Raw genomic sequence first — 16269 nt, forward strand, 5'->3', positions numbered from 1 at the left:
AAAAAGTGAATTTTGCATTATTTATTTTAAAGTTAATGCTGGATAGCGTTAGAATTATGAGAATAGTGCGTTTGGTGTGATTTTTAAATAGTTGGTTTTAATATATTTTCATCGAATGAAAATAATAAACGTCTTTTCAATTATTTACATTGACGTTGGATATAGTAGTCACATTTCGCATTGTCGCCTCTTTCTTTTATATAATTAGCCACTACTATAGTGTGCCAGTGTGCATAGTGTACCTACTTATATTATTTGTATTTTACGGCACGGCTCATATTATAATAATATATACGGAAGATAAGAACGAACTATTTGAGTAGTAAATTAAATTATGATTTAAAACGATAAAGTATACAACACGCGGAATTTTGTATTGTTTTAAATGGCTTGTTATAAATTGACTTTAAACAATAGCGGAAACTCATTTCACCCTTCCCCCCCCCGCGACATCAGTTCGGATCAAACCACCATTGGGTCCACTTTATCGATACCAATCTCATAAGTATGATCTATTTTTTAATACCTAAGATTTAATTATAGATCACGCGGCGTTATGGATAGGCTATTTAGCTGCACAATATTGCCAGGAGGCCATTAATTTCCAATGCCCATCTCAGAATCTTTTAATTCGTCATAGTTCACAACGGTCGACAATTCAATTTTATCATATTTTGTCAAATCGACTGAATGCAACCTAACCGTATGTATATGCCATCTGGATCGAACCCACACAATACGCACAATATTGCTATAATAGCTAGTAGCCGGGGCAGGCAGGTAGTCTTTTAATAAATAAAAACAGAAAGTTCGCGGCGTGCGAAATCGTCCGAACAGTGATTTTCACTCACAGTCGTTTCGGACTTCTAGCTGATTGCTGCTATTGAAGTGGTGACCTCTATTTTTTTAATGGTCGACACCTAGTCAGGCACGGAGGTACAATATTATTAATGTACAATAACTACATAATATATCATAATGCGCGCGCAGGAAGAATATACCTAATATACTCTCAGGGCGAGAACACTGTTCATCGTCATGTCGCGACTCTGTGTCGGCCGACTTTTCACAGAGTCCGAGCCGCGTCTAATAATAACTTTGTCGTCGGTTTCAGGGTTTAACGTGGAAGGAAACGCGGGCGTGCCGTTTTTGGACTCGCAGAGCACGAGCAGCTACACGTCGGACATGAGCGACTACATCGAAACGCTGTCGTTGTCGTCGCACAGTTCGTCGGACACCGCCAACAACGAAAACCCAAGGTAGGCGCAGAGAATAAATGAGTTTATGTGTGTACGCCTTAATCGTTGTCAAAAATAACTTGGGGGGGGGAGGAGGAGGGCTACGCCAAACCGCGTACCACGATTTTCGTCAAGGGTACACGCATGAATATAAAATTAGAAGATGATGCGCACACACCGCGGTGTATACCCTCCTCCACCGGGTAGGCGTCATTGCCCCAAAAATTTTTACTCCGATTTTCGTCGACCCGGCGGTATTGCATAAAATACCATTACGACTAGAGGAGCCCCTGCTGCAGAGGTCGGCGTTTTAGGATGAATTTTCACGCGTACATATTTTGTCAAGAGTCTACATAATATGAGAGCAGGTAGCGGTAGTCTATATATATATATATATATACAGTAAACGAGACTATACGACTTCTTTGCGATTCACATCGCATATTCACGTCGAATAGAAGAGTAAAAAATGTTTGATACATAATATACCGCCTGTGAACGCGTGTTTTTAGAGAAAAGAATATAATATAATATTTATTATTTATACCTGTATAGCTCGTTGCGGAATACTTTTGAGTATAATGCATATTTTTTTTCAAACCTAATAAAGTATAATAGATAACATATACATATATATCATATAACATGGGTTTTCGTGCCCTTTTATGGGCACATTAGTACATCACAACAACATTAATGTGTATTATAATATGTACTAGGTATATGTATTATCTGTTGTTTAAATAAGTTTATAGTGTACCAACAGTATAGGTATGTCTAATTTCGTGCACAATAGCGTATTGCCTGCTGGCAATACATTGACACAAAAGTACCTACGTTGTTGTCACAATAATATTGTCGTATAGAGGGACATCATGACTGCCACAATATCGTTATAAATCATAAACAATATATACAAGCCAGGTTTTCAACAAAAAAAAACATATCATGCCCAGGAGAAAAGATCAACACTAAAAAAAAAAATACTTCGGTGGGTGCTTGAGCGCCGGATCCGGTATTTATATAATATTATCTTGTATATAGGTATTATGTTTACTCTGTTCAAGTTGAGAAACGTAGTCGGCGGCCGAATTGTGAGCTGGGGCGTGGCAATACTAGTGTACTACATATGTACCTATACACCGTGCTCGACTTGGCAAAATCTGAGTATAGAGAGACTCTGTTTATTTTTAAAAAATAGTGTCCCCATCACTTGTCAAACGTTATTGAGCGCCGTGAGGGCTACCTTCGCCCACCCGCGCCCCATAAGCGCAAATTGGTTCAATTTGGTGGGGGAGGGGGGCGGCGGCTTAAGCCTTGCCTATTTATGCATTGAAAAATCAGCGGGTACTAATGTTGAACCACGATCATTATTAGTACCTTAAAGGCTGAAATAATATTATATTTTATTCTTTTAAAAACTTAGTGGTAAAGTGATGTTTTATGTCATAGAATTGTACAAAATATGAAATATTTATTCTTAAAATATAACAGATAGGTGAATAATAGGTCATAAGTATCATATAAAGTCAAAGGCGCACCGGGGAGCATATTTATGTACCGTAACAGAATTTAATCTAAACCTACGTAACATTTAATTTCACTACAAGATGTAACAGAGTTTAGCAACAAGTGCGCAAAAAAAATATTTTAACATTTAATTATTGTAGGTACTATTTTATTCAAATGTTTTTAATACATTTAAAAAAAAAATGAAATAGTTTATTTATCTTACTAACATAATTAACATAGTTTATGCTCTGATCGAGTTAAGAAATGTAGTCGGCGGTGACCAGTTTTCGTCGATACGCAGTCAGGCAACAGCCCCGTTTGTCCTTCCCAACCCAGTCAAGTCAATTGTCTGTATACCCAGTGCTGACATTTTAGAGTACCCCTACTATTATTCTTAAGGGGAACACACGGGACGCTTTATCATTTTCACCACGATCTCTACAATCATAGTTTTTCTTATGGATTATTTCATAACCGCGGGGATCTATGAAATTATAATAACTATGCATGTAATACATGCAGTATTAAATTGTACTATTTTTCTTTTTTAAATTGGTTACTTAAAAATATTTTTTATATGATTTAAAGAGGTGTATAAAAGGGGCGTGGCATAGGCGCAACTCTCGGGGGGGCTAAGGGGGCATACCCCCCTCCAAAGTCATATTTAGCTCCCTCGATTTGTCAGTGTCCCGCAAACTATTCGCAAACTACTTTTTTTTCTAGTAGATATTCATATAATTCATAACTCATATGCATTTGTATAGAAATTAAAGATTAAAAAGTAATCATAATTAAAATAGCCAATAGGTATTCAAAAATATACGTAATTTGGAGATTAAGTATCTTTTCATGCTACGTATAATAAGAAGTACGTTAAGAAGTTTTTCGGCTATGCGCAGAATTAAAACTTGGACAAGAGCTACAATGGAACAGTCTAGATTTACCAATGTATCATTATTACACATAGAAAGGGATATCATTACTGATAGTGAAAAAGTTCTTAATATTTTTTTACAAAAAGATAGAATGTCATCCTTAAGCTAAACTGCTAAACGATTGTATTTATATATACTTTTATACAATAAATATTAAATATGTATTAATGTTTAACATGTTGGATATTTTTATTTAAATATTTAGGGAATAATATAGATATAATATAGGTACTTATTTACTTATAAATACCACTAAAACTTTGTGTTAAATTTTAATCAGTGTGTACATTAATCTGTCAGTTATTGTTATAATAATAATTATTAAACACTGTCTTATGCATTATTGGTGCAGGTGCGGTAGACCGGCCAAGACTACATTGAAACCGCGGTCCGGCAAGGAATACCATCAGATCGGATTTTTTCTGGACGGCGACCTGAAGGTAAATAATGTCACAATATTGCATAACTAAATATAGTTTTAACGAATCATGCTAATCAAATCTCGTGTCGTCCAGGTCAAATCCGATATACCACCAGTTCCTGAAAAGACGGAAACCCCTTCTCCCAGGTATGCCGCAGCCCAAGAAAGCAACGTCGTCTGATGACACTAGGAGAAGTATTGCATCCAAGAAAGATGTTGAACGATTATTTTTCCGCAATCAATATAAGCATTTGACTTATTATTACAGAAGGGACGAAGATGGAAATACAAAGATTGAATTAAACTGTACATTGTTAAAATTTACTGAAAATAACATATCACAACATGTATAAAATACTACTGTAATAATATACTTAAATATTAATAATGTAATTTTAAAGTGTTGAATTTAAGACTGCCAACTTAAAAAATGTACTATACATACAAAAAATTAATATTTATGTATTCACACATTTTTGAAATGAAATATTATATATTTATTACAATAACGGTTTAGTCTACTAAGAACTAGTCATCTATAGTCAATTTAAATTTTGTAGTGGAATATTTTCCTTAGTGTATACTGTATAATGTATAAATATGTAACTAATAATAATAAAAAAAAAACATTTTATCATACTTTTTATTCTTAAATTATTTACAATATAAGTATAAGTACGTTTGAAAATTTTGTACAATTTTTTTTTAATCAAATAATTATACAAAAAGAAAAAAATTGTCAATACATTTTTTTACAAATCATAATAAACTTATAGATAACTTTATTTAAATTTGTGCGTATAATATTTATCAACAATTATCTTCATAAATACAAATCTTGGAACCACCAAACTACCATTAAATTAATCAATAAATACATATATAATGATACGTATGATTTTATATACACATAATATAATATATATGGATTTTATATGTATTTTCTTAGTCTTTTATTAGTGTTAAGAACACATTCTTTTATCACAAAAATAAATAGTATAATTAAAACTAGAGGTAAATATTAAAAAATGATTTTACTTGGATACATTATTATAAATTTCACATATTATCGTTTTTAATTATTATTATTATATTATTTATATTTTACTAAATATTTCTTTCTTTATTGTTGAGGCTTTTGAGACAATGCTTTTAGCTTTTCAATTTTCCATTTTTGAATTTTTTCTTTCAGATCCGTTGCTGTAAATAAATTTAATTTTAAATTAATTATTACAGCTCTAAAAAAAATATATGGACAGATGTAAGACAAATTCCAATGTGCTTAATTTTATTATAAACTGTAATATTACTTAGGGCTAGTTGCACCATCTCTGATGAAAGTTAACCAAAGTTTAATTGGCCGAATTTGCCCGGTTATAAAATCTGTTACCAGCTGATTAAGAGAAATCGAAGTGTAACCGTAGACGGTACAACTGGTCCTTAGTATATTAAAAAAAATTTTAAGAATAAGGATTATAACAAAATTTTGCATTTCCCGCGAAAAGAGTTTGAATAGTCAAATATTATGTAGCATTCCATATTTTGTCTCCCATCTTACAAACTTATAATATAGATAGCAAATTTGTGTTCAGCTGAACCAATTTTGTATTGTTGGTTTTGATATTAGAGTAAGCTAACCAAATATTAAACTTAAAGTAAGAATATTATCTGTTTTAGAGCATTGGTTTCCATGATAATTTAATTTTTAAGCATGTGGTGTGTATTTTTAAAGTTGCAATATTTTACCCTTACATGCTTAAAAATTTTAATTCATGATCTTCTAATATGCACATTTATGCATTAATTTCACTACAATAATGGCACGGGTTATAATAATAACCCATTAATTTTGAAGTACCTTTATTGTACTATTGCCAACTTAATTTATTGCTAAAAGTGAATAATTGGATACCTAAATTTGAATGAAGTTGGCCCAGAGCCTACTAGAACTGAAAAGTGAATTATCTATGAAATTATAATAAACTATCAAAAACATTATTAATCTATGTCTCTATATCAACATAATATAAAGGCAGTGATTAATTTTTTTTATTCAGTAAACTTGTTAAAATTATATTCTCATAAGTATAGTGTTCAAAAAGTACGTAATTTTTATTAATGTTAAATGATTTAATAATGATTCTTATAGTGTATCTTAATATATATCTTATAGTGTATCAGATGCACTACAGAAAGTACAAACTGACAGGCGAGGGAAATAATGTTACAATTTTAAAATGTATCAAGCCTAACTACATCGATGAAATAAAATAAAGATTGCAGAAAATATATTTATTTATGACCTTTTTGACTACTGAAAAACAAATGCTATACTAGCAGGGTTATATAATATCTATAAAAGGATATGATTGTTTGTGTGCTATGCCCGGCCAAATCTAAGGGACATTTTTAACATGTGTGATAGAAGGTAGTCTGAATACACATTGTCAAAATAAAAATTTTTACAACCGAGCAGAAAACAAAATCTTTAATGCTAATCAATACACTTCTTCTGTGTAACTATGAAACTATGTTACTGTGGCCAAGTCATTTCTATAAGGTGACAAGGTCTATGGGTATCTAATGATATAATAAAACCTTTAATAAAATACAGTGTAAATATACATAGGCGTGTGCACGGGAGGGACAGGGTGGGCAGCTGCCCCTGTAATAATTGACCAAAATGTCTGCCACCCTCTTCCTTCAAAATCCACTCACCTATGGAAATCAGTTATAACGACTTTCAGGGGACCAGGAAAATTTGTCGTTATAGGCAATAAGACGTATTCAAACTTCAAAGTAACTTAGTTTTGAGAACATTGGGTAAACTAACATTTTGGTTAGATCAACATTTCTTTTAATCAAAAGTTAGAAAGCACATTTATAGATCATATTAGGTGATGAAAATAAATACATTAACTACATAAAATTGTACCTATCAATTACCCAGTGCCGGCCCTGCAAATGATGTATTCTGAATATCACTTTATCTTTAAACAATCCTAATAATATTATCCCAATAGTACGCAAATTTCGACCCATGTGGACGTGTGATTATCTTAGGAAACGGGTTGTTATTGACGAAAATCAAAACAGTAGCAATATTATACATACCTAGCTTACTCATAGTTATTGGCTTAAAATACTCAAACATATTTTATATTATTAATTTAATTATAAGAAAAATTAATCAGTACCACCAATGATTATAAATACTACTAGTAGGTATTTATAATCAATAGTACCACATACGTGCCTATTTGGAAAATTGTTTTCGTCGACAACACAGATATATTATATTATATATTTGTAGTCAACGACGACCAATGACAGTACACAATATAACTATAGTCTATACTATAACATAGTATAAATAGTATAATAATATTATTTTGCTTTCATTATTTAATTAATAACAAAAATTATAATACTCTTTTGTAATTAACTACGAAAATAATTTTTATACAGCCTTCAAAAGGCTACATGGGCAAGACTCGTAATTAAGCAAAACTCTTTATTCTAAAAAAATCCGAAATTAATATTTAAAAAAATTAATATTACTTTGTATCAAACTAAATTTCAAATTTATCCATGGATTACAATATTTTTTTTCTATGTTAGAATCATTAAAATCATTCTTTTCTGAATTTTAAAACAAGACTGATAGCCGATAGGTAATATTTTTTTCTTGGGCATTTACTTACAAAAACTATACTGAATACATTGTATATTTCTGTATCATGTCATATATTGTTTGTACCTAAGTAAGTAGGTACCTACTCATTTTGTGGCTAGTATAAAAATACAAATTTAGATTTCTAACAAGACCTTAAAGTTTATAAAATTATATAAAAATAAAGTAAGTCCTTTAGAAAATAAAATAAATATGGGGCCCCACAAAATTCTGCACCGGGCCCCAAAATCCATTGGGCCGGCATTACAATTACTGATAAATTATAGATAGTAGATACTAGATACCATCATCATATGGGATAACGAAACAATAATAATTATATTATTATGCCATGATAATACAATCATTAAAATGTATCACTATAACGCACAATTTAAGATATACAGATTACTCAACGTAATTTTTGATGCCCATTGTTAATCCTCGATTACAGCCAGCGAGATATACACCTAGCACCCAAGCGGAAATTAATGTAGTTAAACAATGTATATTTTTTGGGGATCTCTCTCCAGAGACCAGTTTCTATACGGCGTTGAGTAACCTGTTTATCTTAAATTGTGCTATAACTGTATGCATCAACATTAAAATACTTAGAAAATATTCAGGACTGACATATTTTGGTCGTTATTATCTATTTCCACTGTATACAAATAGTTTTATGTGACTTTTATGTTTTTAGAAAATGAAGGAACACTTATAAAGCTGGATATTATTTGTAGAATTAATTCAGTAATATTACCAGGAGTTAAATCATCTTCACTTAATGGTTGTCGGTTAAATGGATCTGTTTGTGAATTTAACAAATGACGAATTATAACTGGTCGATCCATGACTTTTCCACTACTCGGTAATGTTACTGGATCATCCATCAAAGTATCCATCAATGGATCTGAAATTTAAGAACGCTTATGAGTACTTTGAAACTTGAAAAATACTTTATATAATACCTCTAAATTCATCAGGAGCATCATTAAAATCAACTTCTTTTTTAATATTCTGAATAGATACTTCATTTGCCTTAATAGCCAAACTTTGAAATTGCATTGCTTCTATTTTTGATGAATTTAACACTCTCAACATTCGGTTTGCTGCATCTTCAAATAGTTCTATTCTAAACGATCGCTAAATTGTTTTAAAAAATCGTTAATAAGTACTAAAAAAAATGTTTGGTTTATCAAAAAATTACTTCATCAGCTGCTATAGCTGCAGCAAACTCTTCACAATCCAAATGTAAGTAGATATCAATTAATTGCTTAAGCAATCGTCTAGGCTCCCAGCCATAGTTTTCTGGTGTTTTGACTTTTAAATTTTTACATTTAGGACCACACAATTGCTGTAAATTAAAATTCAACATTGCTGTAAGCCGATTCACTAGTTCAGGTCGCATAAATGGTTCTTTGATATCCTTTGTAAGATAATGGAACATATCTACAGTCTCTTGCGCCAAAGTTAAATAGGAACTAAAAAAATCATAATAATGGCATTAGTGGAATACTTTAAAATTGAAACAATTTTCACTAACCGGCATTGTCGTTCATCAGCAGAAAGCTGTCTATTTCTAGATTGTTGAACATCGTCAGGCAGATTATTCCAAGTAGCTGTATCTGCCATTTGTTCTTGTACTTCATGGATACGCTTTAACGATTCCAAACTTTCATCCAACAAGAATGTTGTGTCATTTATCAACATATTCACAAATTTCACAAATTGTATTCCGGTTCTATCGTAAGTAATTTAAAAAAAAATACATATATATTATAAGGATACTTAACAGTTTTATTTTTATCATGTTATACTTGGATTCTGCAATAACTGAACTTCTGTGCATAGGGCTTTCCCACATACTTTTGAGGATTAAACTTATATGGTAGCGTATAGTGAACTTATCATAAAATTCGGAACTGGCTCCAGTAGATTCAATTACTACAAAAAATAAAAATAAACGGTTCAAAAACATTTTTAATCTTTATATTAATTAATATAAACTACTAAATTATACCTGTATAAAATTTCATTAAAGCAGAAGGTAGGTGAGAGACTGAAAGTGGATGACTCATCATCATATTATTTAAAACTTCAGTTTTTGGCTGAATACTTGGATTTAATACAAATAAAACTTCAATGAGCTTTGCTATGAGGTAAGGATTTTTAAAAGCAGCCGGAGAACAAATACAAACAAGAATCCATGTCAACAATTTATCAAAAAACTTGAATTCAATTGCTTTGGGAGCATATCTAAAATCAAATACCAATATAGTATAATAGCTTTAATATTTATAGTACATTAAATACCAAATAGAACCACTTACTGCAGAATAAATAATAGGAAGTCTGCAATATCTTCAACAAACCATTCAGGAGTAGCAGCTAATATAGTTGGAACTTCAGCAGGGAACTTTATATCAGTATTTGGTACAAATTGGTGACCTTGAAGAAGAGACATCATAAACTCAGCAACCGTTGAATAAAATACAATACAACGCGTTATAAGAGATGGATCGTATAACACTATTTCTCCACATGATTTGCTTTTTAATAGTTTCTACAAAATCATTGATGTTAACATTTACATTGATATCAAGTTTAGACAGAATAAAAATATTATGTTACCTTAAGCTGTATTCTCCATTTCTTCATTAATTCTTTATTTCTTGAAGCTAATGTGGGATTACTCTTCCATTCAGATTCTGAATTTGCTATTTCGTCAATCTACAACATTCAATAAATCAAAGCATTATATAAGATATTTTAAAACTTAAAGTAAAAATTTAAATTTATTGCAATTACCAATTTTTGAAGATCTCTTACAGTTCTATACCTCCTAGTATGTTTATTGAATGATGGTATTAGAGCTACATGATGACAATATAATGTTAAAAACCAACATTGAGTGGAAAACTTAGCTTCTTTAAAAGGTGGTACTAAACATAAAAAATCAAAATAAATTCAATGATTTAGAGATGTAATTTTTAAACATACATTTTGAGATCCAATCAGCAGCTTCTTGAGATGAAAATTTCAGTCTTGTATCGGATGATAAGTCAATTAATGAATCCGTGGATTTAAACATGTACATTGGATCTACTTTATCCAATTTGATCTAAAAATTATAACCTTGTTTTAAAGTACTGATACAATTTAGTATTAAACATTGATTACCTTCACTGATAACTCTTGTAAAGCAGATAGTAAATTCAACATGAAACCATCACCAGCAATTGTTCGCTCGTCTACACGCATTTTGCAACGTTTCTCATTGTATGATAACATTTTGGAAATATAATCCAATGTTGTTTCTCGTGAACACGGATTTACTACTAAACTGTACACAATTTTGTTCAATTCGTTCTAAAAAATAATAATCCCGAGTATATTAAAATATCTATTTAATTTTGATAACTGTTTAAAGTTTTTTTTCTAAAACCAAAATCATCAATTATTGCTATTTGTATAAGCTGAATATATTTCAGTATACCCAGAGATATATTTAAATATAGGACTGCCTATGGATAAAGAGTTTGTTAGTAAATTACTAATTAGTGTAGGAACCGATAATGTAGTGACCAAAGACTAGTAATTACTAAACAAGTTAAGAACAAATGGCATCAATATCTCCACGTTTCAAGTACACTAAGGTAGTATTTAATTAGTATAAGATTTATATTTTATACCAGTGGCAGCTCGTGGTTTGGGGCTTGGGTGACGGGACGATTGCACCCCTTACTAAAATTAAGAAAATTAATTGTATAATATTCTTAATTTTACATTCTTAAAAAATATTTTTTAATAAAAATGTAAATTTTTGATTAGTAAAATAGTTATAAATTACCAACTACCTACTCTACATTTGTCAATTATATTTGTCATGTGTGAACATTAAATTTGTTTCTCTCAGATACATAGGAGCATATGGGTATGCATGTACACACGAGTAGTGTTTGGACAGCCAACAGCGTCATCCGAGCAATATTCTGAATACACATGTATAAACGAGGCGCTGCAATTGTGTGTGCGGGTACATTTATTGCTCAAGCTGTGATGTTATATACGGGTCTGGACGACCAACAGCGTCGTCCATACAGTAAAATATTTATATTTTACTATATAGTATATTGAGTAATTTATTTTTAAAATAACAGCGTTGTTGGTTGCTAATCTCTATTATTATTATTTTTATTTCCATTTTCTACTGCAACCTACGACTAGTAAGATGTATATTTTTGTATATTTGAATAATTTGTTATATCTATGGCCTACCACTATTATATTTAAAGTCGCACCCCAACCACCAGCACTCATGAACCGCCACTGTTTATACACAATGTATAAACATGTCATGTATTATCCATAATCTAGAGTCTACACAAATTTCCTTGAGTAAACATATTGACAAACAATTTAGAAAATAATGATCAGGTAATTTTAACTCGTTCATTTTAATAAATTTATGATTTCAAAAATTGTATTTTCAACAACTAGGTATTTAGATAAAGATTATGTAGATTATCAGTAGTCAGTACTATTTAGTATTTTTAATAAACAGTAAAAGTATTTTATTTGGTTTTTTTTTTTAATGAATTGACAAGTTGTTCATTAGTTTAAAATGTAGATTTTATTACAAATGTAAATTTAGTTTAGACAACAATTTATTTCTATTACACTGTAATTGAAAAATTAGTCAACTCATAAAGAATGATAAAACAATAATTATTTAAATACATCAGGAAATTATGTAGAACAATAGTTTAGAAGGAGTATATTAGCAAAAATTTTTTTTAGAATCACCCTTAATAGCCTATTCAGATAATAAATAAAATAAAAATATAACTAATATGGTAGTACATTCCCAACATTTCACTAGTTTCATTACTTACACGAGTAGCTTGTAATTCTTGTCTAAGAGTTGTAATCAACCCGGTTTTGTCCGATATTGTTGTAAAATTTAATAATTTGTCAATTACTTTAGGATCATCTTCAGCAAATAATGAAACTGAAAGAAACGGTCCTAAATATGATGTATGAGATAGTTCACGACCACCACTTGGAGTTACATAATTTGGCATGAATTGTTCCTAAAAATATTAACACACATTTTTTTAAATAACAATTTTTACTAACTTTTAACACTTGGACTTACTAATTTAACTATTAAAGTACATATAGGTAAATTATTCTTAGATGCAAACAAATGCAAAGAACATAGTTCACTAAGTACTTCAATGGGTTTACGATGTGTAGAGCCTACAAAACTAGCAGTTTGCATTAAACGGTGTAGATGTTGTAATATTGGAATAAAAATCTAAAAAAAAGAAATATGACTTTTTATAGTAAAAAATTAACCTAAATATTGATTGCTTACTTTTTCTAATAAGTCTTGATTCAATGCTGCACGATTCAATATTTCATTAATAAAACCTCTAGGTACTTTTCCCTTCATCAGAAATTGTGTAATGGGGGAATATATTGGTTCCATATTTCGAACCCATTCTCTGTCATCCAAAATCCATACTTGAGTTATCAACATAATACAATGACTTACACATTGTGATCGTAAGTTGGTTAATACTTTAGAAACTTTAGGAGTACTACTTCTCTGTAAATGGTAAAAGAAGTAGTTAAATTAGTACTAATAATGAGGTTGATAAAAATATTTTTTACTTTAGGATATTGACGTTTTTCTTCTTCAACGCGATCATAGCAATCAAACAAATATTTTAATCCTGCAGCTGTAAATGAATTTTCAGTATATTCTTGTTTATCATTTGCCTGAGAAAACTTCGATTTATTTACAACTAAGCTAAGAGCTTCTTGAATAGCCATGCTAATAATATTCTAAAATAAATTAATAAAAATCAAATAATTCAGCACAATATAAATATTATGTTTTATGTTTTTGAACCTTTACAAATGATTGTTACTATTTACAATAAATTAACAAACAGGTATACATACTGGTATTTCAAAAGGCTCATAATTCTGCTTTTTTTCATTTTCCATATATGCTGCGACTTCTGGCAAAAATAAACCTTTGCTTTCATCACTCCAAGACACATCCAACACTTTTAAAACTATAACAAAAGTTATATCTTCTTTGGGAATATTCTAAAAAAAAATTATAAAATTATAGCAAACTATTAAAATATATATATACTTTTTTTTTAAATTACCACTGGTAATTCCAATGGTCTTTTTCTTCTGATGCTTTCTTGAAAATTAGATTCCTTAGGTTCATCAACTTCCATATTCTCAAAGCCTGAATCCTCTTCTGGGGTAATAATTGAGGATGGTCCAGGGGCTTTAATTGGAGAAACAATATTGTTTTTGATCTCTGCATCAGTATTGCTGTTTTCAACTTCCATAGGTAAATCTTTTGAATCAGTTTTAATTGGCTGTGTAGCAAATGTTATTCTTGTGGGCACTGCAATAAGTAAATGAAAATATTTTATTTTAGGATAATTTATAGTGTTCAAATAATTTATGTTACATTGTGGAATCTGCTGTGGAATAACATCAGACACTGCTGGTGTTGGTGTAGGAACTCTTGTTGTAGTTACAGCAGCTAAACGTGCTAAGCGACGTCTCCTTATCTGTAACAAAAAGTAATAAATATTAATCTTGAGCATATAGCAAATAGTGAGGAAATTCACTCCACTCAACTACAATATTAATCAACCAATATATCAGCCGTGTTTTACATTTTCAAAAAGAAAAAATTGCATAAATCAAAAACATGTTTATAAAATTACATACAATAATGAAAAATAAATTTGTAATAATACAAATCAATAATAATACATTTTATTTATTTCATAACATAACATACCTAGCCTATAATACAAATTATCAATAGTCCAATTTATTAACAAAGAAAAAATTGTTTTATTTTATTTTTAAATATTTATATAAATAAAATCCCCTTTATTTAATTCCCAACATGAGCCTCTGATCTTGTATAAGCTAGGTACCATAAATAATGATTTTTATAATACTTTCTTAATTGTAATAGAGTTAGCCTATTCAGTGCCCATGCATTCAAACCTTAAAAATCTATAATGCACAAATAAAACCTTTTATTTAAATATGTATAACTTGTTAAATATAATTACATATAATGTAAATATGTGACTACCTATGTATGTATAACATAAATTTAATTTTGCACCAACTGAGCTGATTTTCTGCGGGCGCCCCTGCCTGCCTATAATTTAATTATGACTAGACAATGCTTTAAAATTGTTTTATACATCATGTATGTATATTTATTTGACAGACGCAATCTAATATGTTTATCACAATTTAGGATTAATTTTTAAATTAATATAGGTTAGTTATTTATTATAAACATTTGTTCATAGCAAATATTTCTAGAATATATATTGTTGAAAATATCTAACAAACAATTTTTAACAATCCAATTAATTATAATTTATTGTTAAATTCTGTTCTAATGCAATAATACACTCTGACGGTCTAAAATATTTTAAATATCTATATTATTTATTTATTAAAATATTTTTTTATGCATTCGTAAAATGTTGAAACACTAATAATGATAAATTGCATACTTTTCATAAATATGCAAGTATGATATTATGATTACATAATTCATGCCTATAAGTTCTTGTAATCATTAGCACTTAACATTTCATAAATAATGAATAATTATGCTAGGTATTAAATTTATTATCGTGAATTAAATCACACAAAGGCAAAATAGATCATTAGTAGGTAATACCAAAGGGTAAACTTTTGGTGACAGACATCAAGCTGGGATTGCATTAGAGTACTCAACGATTGTTTAGAGAATAATTTCTGGATTGTTCAAATTTGTCACTGCAAAATGTTCGGTATCTAATATTGATTGAGTACAAACCGCCACACAGAATCATTTATGACTTATGTGCACTGTGCAATACGTATATATGAGGTACCACTAGGCACAGTTAGTTAAAACAAATAATTTTAAACCGTAACAAATGTTTCTTACCTCTTCAGGAGTTAAGCCACTCATAACTAAGTATTTATTGACTTCCTATAGTGTATATGTTTAGTATTTATGTCGTTGATGGATAACAAAGCACCAACAATGGTTAATAATGATTGGGAAGAACGTGTACGGTCGATCGTGTCCGCAGTACAATGCGACTGGGTGGCGTAGATCGATGTTTTGTGTGCAAACACTGCAAACTGCAAAGTTGTATACTTATAGTCTATAGTATGGTTGTATAGGTTTTAAAAAATAAACGAAATGGATAAAAACCTCAAAGAAAAATACTAATCATCGCGGAGTGTCTCACCAAAACAGATGTTTTTACAAGCTCTGTGTGTCTGGGAAATTTGAAGAAGGGAGTGCATGAGGTCACTGACTCAGTGTCTCAATCTGCGAAGTGTGAACACAATCAAGAATTAGTAATAACAGGCGTCTCATCCGCCGTCGCTACGTTCATCCCTGTCAGCCACTGTTATCTC

General features: G+C 30.2%; 2 protein-coding genes across 4 annotated transcripts in view; one reads left to right on the top strand and one right to left on the bottom strand.

Annotated features, from left to right (window-relative positions):
* The window catches only part of LOC132937955 (probable serine/threonine-protein kinase nek3), a 249940-nt gene extending 245283 nt beyond the window's left edge, over positions 1 to 4657 (top strand). The window contains exons 14-16 of one of the 2 annotated variants that reach the window (XM_061004593.1): positions 1115 to 1259; positions 4038 to 4125; positions 4201 to 4657. In XM_061004593.1, coding sequence (XP_060860576.1) covers positions 1115 to 1259; positions 4038 to 4125; positions 4201 to 4287 — 320 coding nt within the window. In that variant the 3' untranslated portion in view covers positions 4288 to 4657. The remainder of the gene's footprint in view (positions 1 to 1114; positions 1260 to 4037; positions 4126 to 4200) is intronic. The other variant, XM_061004594.1, reaches the window with a different exon arrangement.
* Positions 4658 to 5121: 464 nt separating this feature from the next.
* On the bottom strand, positions 5122 to 16179 carry LOC132937956 (ubiquitin conjugation factor E4 B). Of its 2 annotated transcripts, XM_061004595.1 has the most exons (21): positions 16061 to 16179; positions 15788 to 15987; positions 14285 to 14387; positions 13968 to 14218; positions 13753 to 13902; positions 13459 to 13632; positions 13160 to 13393; positions 12938 to 13099; positions 12675 to 12872; positions 10960 to 11148; positions 10780 to 10900; positions 10588 to 10721; positions 10411 to 10509; positions 10110 to 10342; positions 9800 to 10035; positions 9597 to 9723; positions 9323 to 9520; positions 8987 to 9260; positions 8748 to 8922; positions 8540 to 8689; positions 5122 to 5306 (listed from the first exon to the last, which is right to left on the bottom strand). In XM_061004595.1, exons 2-21 carry the CDS (start codon positions 15809 to 15811, stop codon positions 5230 to 5232), a joined length of 3309 nt encoding a protein of 1102 aa, XP_060860578.1. In that variant the 5' UTR covers positions 15812 to 15987; positions 16061 to 16179; the 3' UTR covers positions 5122 to 5229. The 2 variants fall into 2 exon arrangements, with proteins under 2 accessions (XP_060860578.1, XP_060860579.1); XM_061004596.1 differs by lacking the exons at positions 14285 to 14387; positions 15788 to 15987; positions 16061 to 16179 and having other exon boundaries at positions 13753 to 13868; positions 13952 to 14076.
* Positions 16180 to 16269: the final 90 nt, after the last annotated feature.

This window comes from Metopolophium dirhodum, chromosome 2 (assembly GCF_019925205.1).
Source record: "Metopolophium dirhodum isolate CAU chromosome 2, ASM1992520v1, whole genome shotgun sequence".
In the NCBI taxonomy this organism is placed as follows: domain Eukaryota; kingdom Metazoa; phylum Arthropoda; class Insecta; order Hemiptera; family Aphididae; genus Metopolophium; species Metopolophium dirhodum.